The sequence below is a fragment of the Trachymyrmex septentrionalis genome, unplaced genomic scaffold, assembly GCF_001594115.1.
Source record: "Trachymyrmex septentrionalis isolate Tsep2-gDNA-1 unplaced genomic scaffold, Tsep1.0 scaffold9, whole genome shotgun sequence".
Classification (NCBI taxonomy): Eukaryota; Metazoa; Arthropoda; class Insecta; order Hymenoptera; family Formicidae; genus Trachymyrmex; species Trachymyrmex septentrionalis.
In genome coordinates, this window is record NW_017306091.1 from 2,337,704 (window position 1) to 2,353,759 (window position 16,056).

Below are 16,056 nucleotides of genomic sequence, written 5' to 3' on the forward strand. Positions count from 1 at the left end.
TTTCCTATACTATCTTTATCGTTATATTTTTATATTGGCATAACAATTTTTAATTGTCTTCAAAATTGTGGAGTTCTTTGGAAGAATGACTTAAGTTAAAAAATACAATACTCCAAAGTCATAATTAAATATTTTAGTTTTAAGTAAATGCTTGCAATATATTACTAGCAAAATAATAGAATAATAGCTTAAAAATAAAAAAGTATGTAATTAAAGATAAGTTGTTCTTCCAGAAAACTGTATACACAATCAAAATTTATATTATATATAATATCTAAAATATCTCTAATTGTGATTTTTTTAATTTTGTATATAAGGCCAAAAATTTAGACTTCTTTGTTGTATATCATCATTTTGAAACTATACTTCGTAGCAGGATTCTATAATCTTAACTATTTCTAATCTTAATAATTATTTCGGTAATTATATATCCATGTAAATTTATTTCTAATACTCTTCTTTTCCATTCATACTAGTGGGCATATGACTTTGTTGAGTTGCACTTCGAATGACTTCAATCCATCTGAAAATATAAAGTTATCGTTGTATTTTTCTTTTAAATTTTAGCTTTTTAAAATCATAAAAACAATCTGCATATTTACCTCCCAAAAGTATAATCACTTTCTGCTCGAAAGAAATATACATGGTTTTTGAATTGTAACTTAAATACAAAATCCTTGTTGATCCCATCTTTCTCTGATGGTGTAGAAACAGCATATCCTAATAATGGCAAACAAGCTAATGGGAAGTCGTCTTGATGAGATTTGTAGAAGAATAAACAAAAGTTAGTAAATACGACCCAAAGCTTTTGCCAACCATTGCTATTCTTAAATTTCCGTAAAAGAAATCCACTAAGCTGGTTCTGAAACAATGCATGTAATGAATATGTTAATTTTTATGCAAAATATCCAAGTAGTCGTATAATGACTGATAAGGTATCAGTGATATACAAATATTACTCGGAACTTTAACATACTTGAAACGCTCGTAGTTGATCACTGTAACTAATACTTGTATTACGATGCCAACAAACGTGAACTGTAGTATTGCTACGTTGTGAGGCCTTCGCACCTCCGCAACTAGTCCGATCTACTTCTAATCCTACACCATCTCCCACTTCATCGGCTGAACCTAGAACTTTTGCATTAAAAAAAAATCTTAGAAGAAATCTTCTTTCATTAAAAAAGAAAGCTACGTCTCACTCAATACAAACACTTCAAGTTTATATTGCTTAATTTAATAATTACTTACTACAAGATTTTAAACTTAAATACGGCATTTTCGCATCCGATGCATCGATCTGTACTATAGCCATGTTTAAATCTTCTATCCATCTTTCTTTCTCTTCTTCGTTGCTTGCTGCAACTGTTAATGATCTGCAAAAATAAAATCATTTAAATTTAAAATTTTTTTTCTTTTACTTTTGTTATGTTTTTAATTTTAATAGTATAACATTGAAAATATTTTAATTTCTGTCCCTTAAAATATCTTTAACACGACTGACTCATATTCTTCCAAGTTCGAAGTCACAATCACACTGATGATCATTAATGAAGCACGCGTGCTTCAATAAAATCAGTTTAGCTAGTTGACTTTTCAATAACAATACGACCTTTTAATGACTAGTATCTTGTAGTATATTTTTACACTTTATTACTATCTCTTCAATTGTACAATGTAATTCAAACCGTTTGATATTTACTGATTTCCTTGTCCATCGATAATAAAAGCAAAATCCGTTCCAGTCTTATTATCTGCATCTTGAATCTTCATTCCTTTCAATGGTAGTTGACCATGCACACGGAAACATTGCGTTGGTTGTTGGGTACGGAATGTATACAGTAATACGTCTGAGAACTGAAAATAAACGCGATATTAATCTGTTATCGAAATTATCAGATTCACATTCAATAAGAAATACGTAGACTACTTACCAAGAAAAACATACGCTGTTGAAAACCTTTACGACTGTACTTCTGTAGGCATCCTTGCCTGATAAACCTTCGTCCTTCTTGTACTAGATTATCAAAACCAGTAATGTCTCTTTGCATTTCGCATAACTGCACTAGATTTTCCTACAACGGTATATAAAATAAAAATAAAAAAAAATAATAATAAATATAAAATTGACATAATTGACTTTACTGTGAATTAGTGGAAAAACAATCGGTACTCTCATAATTCAGATCCATTCATTTTATTTATTAAGTTTTTGTATCAATCAAATTCTCTAATTGTCCTAATTTTCTTACCGCTTGATTTATAATCGTGAGTCCCTCGAGCAATGTTTCGCCGAGTCTGTCTCTCGCTGCCAAACAATCCTCAAAATCGGTATGATCTTTTGGATAATGATCCAATAATCCTAAAAGAACATCACTTTGAGAAATTAAGAATCGGGTGTATATGTTACAAATCTACAATCTGATTTCGGATTACTCACTGTCAATAATACTGTTATAATGCAACAATCGTTGTAGAGGTTTCAAAAGGAATGAAGATAATGGCAGATAGCAATGCTTCTGCGATTCAAAATCACGGCAGAGCTGATCGAAACGTCGCGACGTTCGCATGGAGTATTCCATTTTCTCCAATACTGGGATGAGATTCTCCAGATATTGGTCGTAGAGAGGCAGAATGTTTAGAAGCGTATTGTATAAAAAGTCACCGATATTGTGACGAGCGTTGCTCTCCCAGCGTGCTAGCCGTGCCTCCATTTCTTGAAGGCAGGGTCCATGTACGTCGGCGAGTAGCTCGATTAGAGACACTACCGTCTCCCCTTCTAATGCCGCTTCTCTAGAAACTTCCTCGCGGAACCACTGCACATAAATATAAATCACAACTTAAAATTTGTGAGTCTTCTTTCTGTTTCTCTGAATATAGGACATCTTCTAAACTGAATTTATTTCAACTGACGTGTTCTCTATCTCTGAAACAAAGTGCAGTTTTACATACCACATTAATAACATCCAGATCCTTCTTGTAAGTTCGTTCTGTCATAAGGAGCTCCTTAGCTATGTAATAAGCTTTATCGGTTGGCCATCTCTATGGATAGAAAAATAATAAGTCTTGATTCTCAAAGAGCTATCGTTGAAACAATATGTCGATTATCAATAAATCTACCTTTGTTTTTCTAACTTCTGTTTCTTCTGCTTCTCCGTTTCGTATATTTTTTATCGGGCTGAGATCCGGCGAATTTACGACGCTTGCATTGTTCATTTCGACTCCGCCATTCGTTGTTCGTTTATTCGATGATTTCTCAGCAGTATATACAGAATTATTATTCTCCCGTTGATTAGATATCTCCTGCTTTTCAGCTTGAACATCTGTAAATAAATATCAGTTAGATACCCCGAAAGAGACAAAAATTAAACAACACGAGAATTAAAAAAAAAAGACAGAAAATAAGTGTTGATGAAACATCTGAGGGAATAAGTAATAGAGATTTAATACATATGTACACAAGGGATCCCAAAACTGGTGGTAAGTAAGAAGGGAGTAATTCTACATGAAAAAATAAGTTAAAAATATAAAATAAACTTTTTTTATACGAAACTATTTTTCTGCAAAACAAAGCCTCGTATAAAAGTTTTATTGTCTATTTTTTTATTTATTTTTTATGTACAATTATTCCCTTCACGGCTGTACTATCGGTCAGTTCTGAGACACCCTATATGTATAAGGTGTTCATCGTAATCTTTTTTTGTAACTGTCGCAAATATCTCAAAAATGATACGATTATGACAATAAACACCGTTACAGAAGAACATATATATAGGGCACGCATGCTACAGTGCACTATCTATATCTGTTCCTTTTTTTATTGTGATTTTTGCAGAATTGCAAATAAATATTGATGGCTGATTCAAATGCAACATAAAGTTTAGGAAAATTAATCGATGAATCGGTGGCATATCTATAACAAGTGTCTATAACATTTGTACTAACTTTATATCACGAACAGTTACTTCTCGATATATTATATAGACATCAAGAAATTTATAAGTAAGAATTAATCTCTACTTTTAGTTCAGCAAAAGAGTAAATTTTCAACATCTCTATCATAGCCTCTGTTCTAAGAATTCTTTCTTATCTTATTATCAATAACCATTTAGCGGCATTATTAGGCGGATGAGTTATAAATATAAAAATATATTTCAATGTATTTAAATAAAGGCAAATAATGTTCTGCGAATAACTTCGAAAATCTCAGTGAGATGCGTGCAGTATTTCTAACTCGAGAATAAAAAAAAAGATCGATCCTCTTTGCGCAAATCATGGTATAAAGGTAATGATGCGAGTGAAGAGTGCAGATAATGTCGAGTAAGCTATTTTAGTAAACAAATGAGACATCAAAGTCAGCGTATATGCAGTTTCATTCCTATGAAAATTCATGCCCAAGTACGTCTATGAAATATCGTGCTCCAAGTCACAAGCAGCTAATAAAACGATTAGAAGCCGGATCAAGTTAATGCTAAGAATCCATAATGTAACAATATATTCTACATTATTCCACTAATGCGAAATGCATGCGGAAATAAGAAGCATCATATCGATATTCCCAATGAGTGAACGGAAATTCCTCAGCAGCGAGAAAATCTCCGAACTTGGCTTCCTCCGAGAGGAAGATAAAATGTAGTGAAAACAGAAAAAGATATATGCGGTACAACTAAGAATAAGCTACTCCGCCTATATTTTGTTTCGGTTGTAATGACGTAATGATCATTCAAATACGAGTGCGGACTTGTAACGCATTTGCATGAATCTCTGAAACCTTGAAAATATATTTCTCTGGCCTTCGAGCGCGATAATTAATAGCCGTATTACTTTCAGGCACTTATACAACGTGTACGAGATCGCGTGACTTCAAGAATATTTTGATACTTTCAGCCTTGATCCTGAAACACGTGACTTATTCTTTATCATGCATTCGTCTTAAAAAATCATTTTTATTGTTAAGAACGTACACTTACTGAGTTATTTTTTTCTAAGTAACTTTCAAAACTGCAAATGAAGAGTACACGTAGATCTGTTTATGGATTATGCAAATGCGACAAAAAGCCGAGACTAAACAGGAATTCGTGCTATTTCAGTGGTTCGTGAAATAATGACGAAGAGAAAGAAACTGTAATATCCACAATTAAAACAATTAGGCATTGTAAAGGGGATTACTCACACGTAGTGTCATCCGTGTCGAACGACGAATCCGGCATTGCGATAAAGAGATACGGCATGAAGAACGAAAAAAAAAGAAGGAAAAAGAAAAAAAAAGAAAAAAAAACCAACAAGAAGAGAACAGGCCACGTCGCATACGGGGAAGGAGAAGAAAACGAAGAAATTCAATATTCAATTCGGTAAAAAACAATAGATAAAACGAGGCAGAACAGCAATGCTGTGAATCTCTGTCGGACCCGAAATTAAAATGTCAATCTGATCGCATATCGTGGATAACGAAAAACGAGGGCGGGAGGAGAAAATGAATATTTTTTTTAACGAAAAAAAGGAGAGAAAACGAAGATGTTCGTCCAAAAACTAAAGTAAAATTACTAATGCAGATCCGACATGTGACTTTGTATATAATTTATTGTTATCATAATTAATGTATCAATAATCAATGTACAATAGATTCCCTACGCTTGGAATACCGCTCTTCGTCCTTCGGACGTCGGTAATTCCCCCACGTCCCTCCATCGAGCTGTGCCTCGATATATATCGTTCGAACACAATTAATCGGTCGATATATCGAACGACCGACGAGACGGCGCATCTCAACCGGGGGAATCACCGCGTAAAACAGATATATTTTTTATGTATATATATATATATATATATATTTATTTTTATATATATATAGCGTTAACAAGTACGGTATATCGATAAACGATCAAAAAGTGTTACACAAATTACAAACGGGGGATAAGGGATGGGGATGGGGGAGCGTTACGCCGACACGACGGACACCTCGACGTGTATCCTGCTCTAATTATCTTGTCCATCGTTCGCATTTCGTTCACATTTCGTTTCGTTCTTTAAATCGGGTCCTAATTGTACGCAATTATATTTACCTACGCATGCATACGCGGGTGTGCGTGTGCGCGTATACAAGATGTCCTACCGTTACCAATTGACACCTCAGATACCATAGGACTAATTAAGAAGAATAGCAAAAGTTATGGAGTTATTTTCGATAAAATTTAAAGAGTTATTTTTTTGAATTCTCAAAAAAAGAAAAGAATGCGTTGAGAGAGAGAGAAATAAAGAGAGAAAGCGAGAGATAAAAGTTAGTGAAATCTCCTGTCTCAGCGCTTTTTATCTCGATGAAAAGATATGAATTTGAGTTTAACGAAAAGATAAACTTTCCGAGCTATCAAATAAACAAAAATAAAAAGAAGATATCTATAGCTAAGACAGCCGGTAGGGCATTCCGCATACGAACGTCGTATATTTCGAACGCTCTCAAATCGAAGCAAAAGTCAGTTGACACGCGAGTAACGTCGTCTTTGCAGACCGGAAACGGAAGATGAGCGAGCTCGAAGTTATGTTGGGATGACAACGATGTGTGATTACCGTCCGGTCGATGATTCTCTCAAGGACTCCTTTATTGCTAGTCTCGTAAGCCATTAGAAGAGACGAAGCGTATTTAATAGTAAAAAAAGACGTCAAAATTAATGTAATACAAACTGGAAGACAAATAATAGTTTCAACGAGAATATTGCGTGAAATTAACACTTCGCGACCCTATTGAAATTTCATATTATCGTTATTAAAATCGACAGTCTTATAAAAACGTTTGACACTGAGAGATCGAGATGTAAAAACATAATGCTTACGTTATAATTTGCGACAATATAGAAAAAATTGTCGGCTTAAAATACAAATATCGTGCTTTATCGTTGATAAAGTTTAAAGCCGAATAACATTTGGATACGCGACAAATATCCTCAACAAATATCCGAATCAGAGTAGAAAGAGTTCCGTAAGAACAGCTAATAAACAGCTTATTCTTAAACGTCATTATAAATCTACAACTAGCCAAATTTGCCCCGAAATATGTGGAAATCAGACACATTAATAATATCCATGACTAGAAAAATTAGGTGCATTTATATTTGCATGCAGTAGAATTTGCGAAAAGAGAAAAAAATTAAAGTTATTTTACACTCTCTCTGATTATGACGAATTCATTCACAAAATGTTTGGCACTATTTTATCTAAAAAAATTTTCCGCCGTGGTTGTCATAATATTATCATTCTATGTATGGTAAATACAAAGTGCCTTCTTCTTAACAATTAACGCGTTCGTGAATGAACAGTGCCAAGAAACAGCGCCAAGAAGTTGTTCGATTCATCTTCATCTACTTTATAAATGGCCAAAAGTTATTAGGCAACATTTATCTTTGTTTCCGTCTTACAAACTTAAACATACAATTTGTATAATACCCGATTATTATGGAAATTAGCGCTTGAACTTTTCGCCAGAAATTTATTTCTCCAGTGTTCATATTTTGCCGAGTTCCGAAATTACAAGAGTATTGAAAATTTCAAGCTTCAATTCAATTTGTATTTTCTTCTTTTGCACGCAAAAAGTTAAATGCCACATATTTAACTTTCCCGTTGTTAAGATTAATTCCTTTGTACTCGAGAAAGTAAATGAAATCGCAGTTACATTAAATTTTTCACTCTCAGAACAAAATCTGGCCGAATACAAATTAATGTTATTATTGTTTGTTAACCCTGTATTGCATGACTTCTCTCAATGCTAATCAATTTTAAAAATAAAAGACGGCACATTTGTATAAGTATTTAAATCTTGTAAGAAGACACGTGTTTCCTGTATGTAAGATCAACTTATTTATAATGTTATTAAAACAATATTTCAAAATAAAATCGATATGACAAAATCGAATACGCTCAGTTATATTTATCCGGATTTTTACGTATAACAAACGTAATGCAATAGAGGGTCAACTATTTATAACATATATATCCATTGCGAGTGTCTCTGCGATTGACTACTCGATACATAACAGTCGTTCGGCTGTCACGCTCGGGTTATATTTATATATTGATCCCCTGAACCACTATCGAGATACGATATTGAGAAGCACGGAGGATGATTCTTTAGAATTCATAGTAAAAACAAAGGGGGACACGGGATAATATCCATCAATTACGAACTTCTCGCCCCAGGCGTCAGGCATTATTGCTAAATTCGTGAACATTCGTATAGTAAATGTTAACTGTAATAATTCGACTTGTTGGGAGGTTTACAGGAGAGAAAAGCTCACGTTCAAATATTGAGGGAGATTTAAACAATTTCAATTGTCGAGCACTACAAGAAACGTTCTCAGCGCCTCTTGTCATTATCATGTATGATCCTTCAGGAGTCTTTTGAAAACAGGAAAGAGCGCTGAGAAACTTTCCGTTACAGTGACATAATATTTAAAATGTCTGAATTGTTTATATCTATCTCAGGTGGTAGTCTCTTTCGTTGGAAGGAAAATTGTACAAGCTTCGAATAAATTGAGGAGAAATGGGACGGAGAGCCGAGGATGAACTCTTACGGTGTTTGTCCATACATATATACTGCAAAGATACTGTGATAAGAATTACAGTTAAATGAGCATGGTGACGTGACCGAGAACGGAGATTTTGTACAATTAATTAGGGGTTGACGTGACGAGACATTGTGACAGGTGGCAAAATACGTTCGTGATTCGTGACAGGGGCGCTACGTAATGGTTCCAAAGGTTCCTAAATAGTTAATAATTGACGTAGAAGTATATGTGTAACATATGTGTGCGTGTGTGTATATATATATATATATATATATATATATATGTATGTATGTTGTGCGTGTACATGTGTAATAATGATGAATAAGATGCGGGAACGTTCAGTACCACGCTGCAACTAGAGATGTGAGTTTGACGATCGCGTTTTGCTATTTTCTCCACTCGTTTCAACAATATCATGGCAATAAAGAAATTCACAGATTATTTTTTTTTTTTTATCTCGCTATCACAGCTTAACGTAAGGCAGTGCGAAAACTGGTCGAGACTGTTCGATTTTGCGGAGAGACGTCGCAGCTGAACTGCGAATATTTCACCGCTGAAATTATTCAACGTTAGGGCGTCTCGACGAGACCGTGATCCCTCTCGTTTTTTCTCGAGACTTGTCGACATGCTACTTCGGAAGATATCTCGTGCCCCTTCCGATCTCCGGGAAGCCGCCCTTCATAAATATAGTAGCGTACCATCAATGTGCCATATCACGATCGTTCGATTAATGTAACTTCGTATATTCGTATGAGTGAAATTCACATCTCTACGCACGTTCTAGGCAGGGGGTAGGCAGGAACAGTTTACTATATATATATGTATATAAATGTATGTATAGCACAGACTAATATAATGCAAAAATATGAGGGAGTGACGTTTTCGAGGATAAATTGCTTGAAACTACAAGAGTCGAATAATGATGGAAACTTTTTCGAATTCAGCTATAACAGTGCGACATCGCGTATATATACAATCGGGAATAAAACATCGCACAACGTGTACAGCGTATTTTCGTAAGCTATCGAAAATTATAGTATTACTTTAACAACATGTTAAAACACCGCGCCGACGCGTTTTTTTAGAAGATCTAGTTGCAACAATCTAAAAGTGCAGTGCCGGTGTATCGAGACTGTGAACATCTTGTGGACATTTTGTGCACACACGAAAGTCATCAGATTTTATACAGCGAGATTGTCTTTAACACTTTCTTCTCTTTTCTTTCCTTTTTCTTAGATCAGCAACGTGACGATCTTCAGAATAAATACTTTAGAATAAATATGGTGTGGCTGAGGAGTTAAGTGCGTCTAAGATCTAAAGGACAAGAAATCTCGCTACGAAATGGAATCAACGAAGCGGAAAAACATGCTAATAAAGAGAGAAGCTGGTCATTAACAAAAGTGGTCCAAGCGAATCGCGAGAGGCGACAGCATGTTTTATTCGCAAAGGCGAAGTCTTCAATCCTCTGTCCTCTAAGAATTCTGACAGGAGAAAAAAAAAGGGGGGGAGGGGGGATTTCGTGGCGCTTTTATACACACGCGGAGCGATTTGGACATATAATATATATACCGTCCAAATATATATATACATTGATGGTATTAATATATATAAAACATCGCACACACTCCGTGGTGTCGCTAGACGCTAAGGATTTTGTTTTCGACAGTAGAGAGAATTTTTACAAATCTTACGCTGCAATAATGAGAGAGAGAGAGAGAGAGAGAGAGCACAATATTCGTGGCTTCCTACCTTCCCCCGGCAAGAATCACAATCCCGCGATAGTGCTGCGTGAAAATCAAACGATCGCAAAGCATAGTGTTGTAAGGGAATTGCAAAAGGATGTAGAGTAGAAAGCTGGTACGCTTGGGATCTTGGTATTTTGCGCTCTTTTTCCTTTGCATTGTCTTTTTTCTCAATAATCTCTCGTTTCGCGATCCTTTGGTGCGTGCGGCCGCGCGGTCTACTCGCGCGAGCCTCACTGTCGTGTAGCGTGGTACTTTCTTAGCCTCAACAGTGTGCGGTGTGTGGCTTCCCGTTCAACGTGGGTACAGCGGTAAAAATCGATTAGTCAGGGTGCGTGGTGTTGCGTGAACCATTACGTTACGCACCTGGTTCACGCGGTAATGCATGTGCCAGGCCGGCGAGTTCACGTATCCGTTCGTGTAGGTCCAGCGATTGTAATCACCACCACCTGTCGAAAAGCATATGTAAAGTACACCGGGTACATATCTATATGTATACAAGTATATACGGTAGTCTGTCGTGCGAAGGCCTTGTCACTCTGTTCGCGATGTGTGATTTAGGGGACTCGTACACTCTCCAACATTTCAAAGAGCTGCCAATACGGCGCTTTCTTCTCCGATGTGAAAGATCTGCCGTTCTTTTAAAGATACTTTCACGTATTTTGCCACAAAAAGATAGGGAGGCAAGGCAAGGAAGGCTGTGTCTAGTTCAGGGATGATTTAAACGATGTGGTTTCGCCGGTGATGTGGTTTTGCCGGTATTGCCAATGTCATTTTCCTTTGAGCGATCAAAATTGGAAAAAAAAAAAGAGACTAAATTCGATAAAAATATACAAATGAGAACAAAAAGAATAAAAAAAAAGTCTTCGAAAATGATTCGATTGTTTTTTTTAGCGAAAATATATCAATGATTCTTTTCTAAGAAAAAAAAATCAATTCTTTAAAGAAATATCTGTGATAGGTCTAGAACGCCCTGTCTAAAAGTGATATATCGTCATAAGTATGTCATTCCTTTTTTTAAACTGATCGACAAGTGCAGCTGCTCGAGGCATTTGCTTGGGCACTATTTCTAAATCAGATAATTCAATTCCGCGTGTCGAACGAACCGACACGCTTGATAATTGTATCTCGAAGAGTGAACTTTGAACTTTTATAATAGATAAAATGTGTATTCTCGATGTATTTCCGTTTAACCTTTTATATGGTTTCATATGTTCAATTGATGTACACAAGGTGTCCCAGACCTAGTGAGCTATATCTCGTTCGAGTCTGATGTCTGTTCAAAAGGCGTTCTCCACGAGAGTTCTCGAGTCGACGCATCGCAGGAGGACGGAAATATCCGTGTCGATATTTGGTTTCTTCGATTCCTCTATGTATTACGCGTTGGTTCCGGCGACCGTATAACGTGTTACGAACTGCGAGATTGAGTGAGAGACGTGATGACAGACGGGTTTGGGGGTCCTCTGTTCCGAACTCAGACGGCGCGAAAACTTTCGCGGACACGTCAATGATCGCGTAAAGCATATGATCTGCATGAACGGGGAACAGGCGTTATGTTTTACAGGAAACAAGACTGTGAAGCGAGTCGGCAACTTGTGCGCAAACACAAGTGAAAGGTCGGGAGAGACAAGTGCGAGATAGAGACGAGTGCGAATGTGTAAGTGCGATAGGAAACCTTCTAATCAGAATTTTGACGAGGGTCCAACACTTTTCTTCAAAATGTTTTAAGAAACGGAAAGATGTGATCTTTATGGCGCACATAACGTACATCAATATTTACCAAGTTTCATAGGTATTTAATTTTGACGAATAATTAAAAGAAGTGAAAAGGAAACCAAAAGAGCATTTTTGAGGTTTTCTAAAATGTCATTTAAATATTCTCTTTTCGTAATTCTAATAAAAATGAAGATATTAAAAATTATATATTACGATAAAAATAGAAAGAGAAATATATTTAATTTAACTGTGGAAATTATTAATCAACATGGATAAAACCGCATAATTATTTATTAATATATTAAAACGTAAAAATATCTCATAAATTGCAACTGCAGGTTGCTTGCTTGCTTAATTATTTAAATTGGTCTAAAATATTAATTAGTTTTATATGAAATTATAATTTATATAGAAATTAATGTTAATTTATTATGAAATATCATTTATATAAAATTTATTGAAAAACATTATTTTTACAAATTTTATTTTACCAGCAAAAATTATTAAAAAGAAACTACATTATTCGATAATATTAAAAGAAATAAATGTTAATAAAATCTTTTTGAAGTGTTATGTTTAAAAGAAATATATTACTTGTTATATTACTTGTTTAAAAAAAATAGAAATGTCAGAAATTGAAAACGCGAATTGAAGAACAGAGTAATGGAAAAATAGCAATTAAAAGTTGCTATCTTAAGATTCTGATTAGAATGTTTCTAGGAGTAATATCATAATCCGATCTTCATCACGTCTTAAATCTGATGTTAGATCGTCTTAAGATTCCATCAACCAATGGAACTAATTTTTTATATCTTAAAATTAAAACAACTTAAATTTATAATCGGACTATGAATATTGCTCTAGGTGCAATATCATACGATGACAGGATCGAATCTGACGATGCACAAATGCAGGAGCCAAGAGACGGGGAGGACGTACCAATATAGTGAGTTACGGCGAATTCGATGGGGTAAACGCGAGTGAACAGAAAAAAATCACGAAAGTGAGAAAAAAAGAAAAAAAAAAAAGAAAACAAGAGAAAAAAGAAAGGGAGAAGGGAGTAAAGAGGGTGGAAAAGAAAGAAAATTTCCAATCGGGTAAACTGAACTGATGAAAGTGATGTTGCATTGTTTTCCTTTCGTAATGAAACGGTAAACTTGTGCCATTTCGTCTCAGCGGTTTGGTAGCGTTCGTGCGTCTCCGATCGAGTTCGCCGCTGCACAGATACTCATACACAAATGGAGACAAATGATACTAATCACGCATCAAAGGGTTTTATTCGACTAATCGCCCAGGCCGTGCCACTATAGACATTAACGTAACTAGACCAGTATGACCTCTGCACCGATTACATTCGGAGAGATGAATCGTATGTTAAACGTTCGTCATTCGTGATTCTGCACCATAATTTCTCAAAAAGAGAAAAAAATTATGCTTCCTCTCAATAAATTGTGATTCATAGATTAAAGTAGTCAGAATTTTAGCTTGGTTATTACATAACAACTATAATCGTTAAATTTATCGATGCGCAAAATGTGATTTTTTTTACTTAAACTTAACTTTTATTTAAAAATTAGCGTCCTTACATTCACGTCCAAAAGACCTCTTTACTTTATTAATTTACATATGCCGGCGCACAATTTTAAATAAAATTTATTCAAATTTATTTATTTGTCTAAAAATATCGCTGCAAAAAAGATCGAAAGAAAAAAAAGACATTGTATCGTAAATCACATAGGCACAGATAAAGGAGGAAAAATCTTCGATCTTCGAACTCGAAGATAAGTCATGGGAAGCTCTTTTCCAAATAGAGATACATTTACGGAAGATCCTTTGGAGATTTACTATATTTTTCTCGTGCGTGGTCAAGATAAGCCATTTATCGTTTCTATGTCATGCTCCAAATTAGGACCATCGTGGAATTGCCGAAACCGCGACCTATTTAAGTGATTCGGCAACAGCCATTCCGATGGTCTCGCTTTGGACAATCCCGGGATAACTGTCATTCCTAGCTTGGACAACGACATGTACAAAGTGTAGTCAGAAAATCCAACAATATGACCCTGACACGTATCGACGTAATCCTGAAGTAAATCTCGTTCGCATTTAAGCCTATGGCTCGGAACATGCGCGGGTATCAAAATTGAAAGTTTGCCAAATAAAGCACGCCATCGTTTATCGGCACTCAGCGTTCGTTCCTGTGTGCGTCTCACATATTTCGCACTATGTATCCCTTTCATCGTAATATATCGTCAGATAACGATTTTAATAGAGCCATGTATAATAACGATGATATGGCGAGATATATCTCCGATATATTAAGAGTACATAACGACTTCGCCTCGTAATCAGGAATGCTGCAATTCCCGAACGAATTATTGACGAATTATTGCTGTAATGAATTTATATTTACCACGAATCTATTCAAAGATACTTTTTTTTTCGGATGTACTTCAACAAGCCTTCGAAATTAAAGTAATGTCTCGGTTGCCATTTATAAATAATCGCGTTCTACAACAGGAGGAGTAGTTAAAGTTACTTAGTTCCATATCAATTAAGTCAACCCTGCTATTCCGTATGAGATCTATTTTTATCTGTTTTCATCTTTAACAGATATCGCATCTAACATTTTAAAAGTTCGTAGCTCGATATTTCGTTTTTTAAATACGTATTTATGAAACGTATACAAGAAAAATATTCTATATTCGATTAAAAGCAAATTAAAATATATAAAGAGTATATGAAAGTACTAAACAAGTGTCGCGATAGCTCTAAAGTAAAGTTGAAATGGTAGCAATTCGAGGACTCCTTATATCCATTCAACAAAAATAAGCAAATATCGCGTTTCTGACAATATCGCGTGAATTTGCAATTGTGATCGTTATCCCGGAAACGTATCGTGTACATTCGTAATACCCGTATCAGACTAGAGATTGAGATTGAATTGAAATTTGACCAGTTGAAGCAAAGTTCACTAAACTTGATATTGGTTTTCTTTCTTCGGACTGGTCTTCCGATGGATAAATTCTAATGCAATCTCAACCTTAATTTCCAGTTTGATATGAACATTACAAATATTACTCATTTTCTTTTTCGCATAATCTGTACCTACGTTTACATATACTTTACCTATCTAAAGACGTGTTAAGGAAGTCACATGCACACGCACGTGCGCGCATAAACGCGTCGTAATTCGCGTCAAAATTGTTCACGCCTCGCTATCATAGTTAAATTATGCACATGACAAATATGGTATAAAAACTAGGCACAATGCAAGCCAATGAGAAATCCAAATGGGACTTTCTATTGCTTCGCTCGAGTCGGACTCCTTCCTGAAATTTTTCCCGACCAAACTGCACGTTTCTTTCATCAGGAAGCAACCCTTTTCTCCCATAATTCACTCACTGTAAAGCCGATCTTTTTCTCTCCTTCTCTCTCAAAATCACCGATCCAAGAGAATAATTGTGAGCAATCAAAAATGTAATATAGTACACGCAAATTGTATTAGTCTCAAATAGAAATTTTTCCGAGCGGATCGTATTAGTCTCAAATAGAAATGTTTCTAAACGAGCGAAAGAAAAGGAAAAGAAAAAAGAAAAGTCATAAGATTTTCCGGAAATAGCCGAGACGCGTTTCTACCTTGCAATCTTTCTTCCCAAAAAGTATTCAGCGATAAATAATCGCCCAGTAACAATTTTAATATAGAGCATAGATTTCCCGGCCTGATCTTGCGAATATATTTGTCGCTAGGCGAATAAGTCTCACGGATTAATGATTAGACGAGGCTTAAGTTCCCACCTTAAAACAGAGAGCTTAGCGGCTACCACTCGGTTGGTCCATCGCCAACGTCTATTAACGAGTAACAGGTGCTCCTCTCGCTCGTCGAGGGTAATTCCATACACGCAGGATATACCGGAGATGCACCTGCCGGCGCCATTAAAAACGCGAGAAGGCGCGGTGCATCACGTTTACGTATCTACGTTGAGCAACTTTTCTTCCTCTCCTTTCTAATTCGCGAAGCAAACCGCGGCGTAATCATAGGA

General features: G+C 35.5%; 1 protein-coding gene across 1 annotated transcript in view; it reads right to left on the minus strand.

Moving 5' to 3' along the window:
- Positions 1-340: 340 nt before the first annotated feature.
- Positions 341-16,056, minus strand: part of LOC108755878 (FERM, RhoGEF and pleckstrin domain-containing protein 1) — a 34,814-nt gene continuing 19,098 nt past the window's right edge. The window contains exons 12-21 of the mRNA XM_018499266.1: positions 3,121-3,323; positions 2,953-3,042; positions 2,441-2,816; positions 2,253-2,362; positions 1,935-2,075; positions 1,703-1,857; positions 1,252-1,376; positions 977-1,137; positions 603-862; positions 341-523 (exon numbers count right to left, since the gene is read on the minus strand). Of these exons, the coding sequence (XP_018354768.1) occupies positions 448-523; positions 603-862; positions 977-1,137; positions 1,252-1,376; positions 1,703-1,857; positions 1,935-2,075; positions 2,253-2,362; positions 2,441-2,816; positions 2,953-3,042; positions 3,121-3,323 (1,697 nt within the window). The 3' untranslated portion in view covers positions 341-447. The remainder of the gene's footprint in view (positions 524-602; positions 863-976; positions 1,138-1,251; positions 1,377-1,702; positions 1,858-1,934; positions 2,076-2,252; positions 2,363-2,440; positions 2,817-2,952; positions 3,043-3,120; positions 3,324-16,056) is intronic.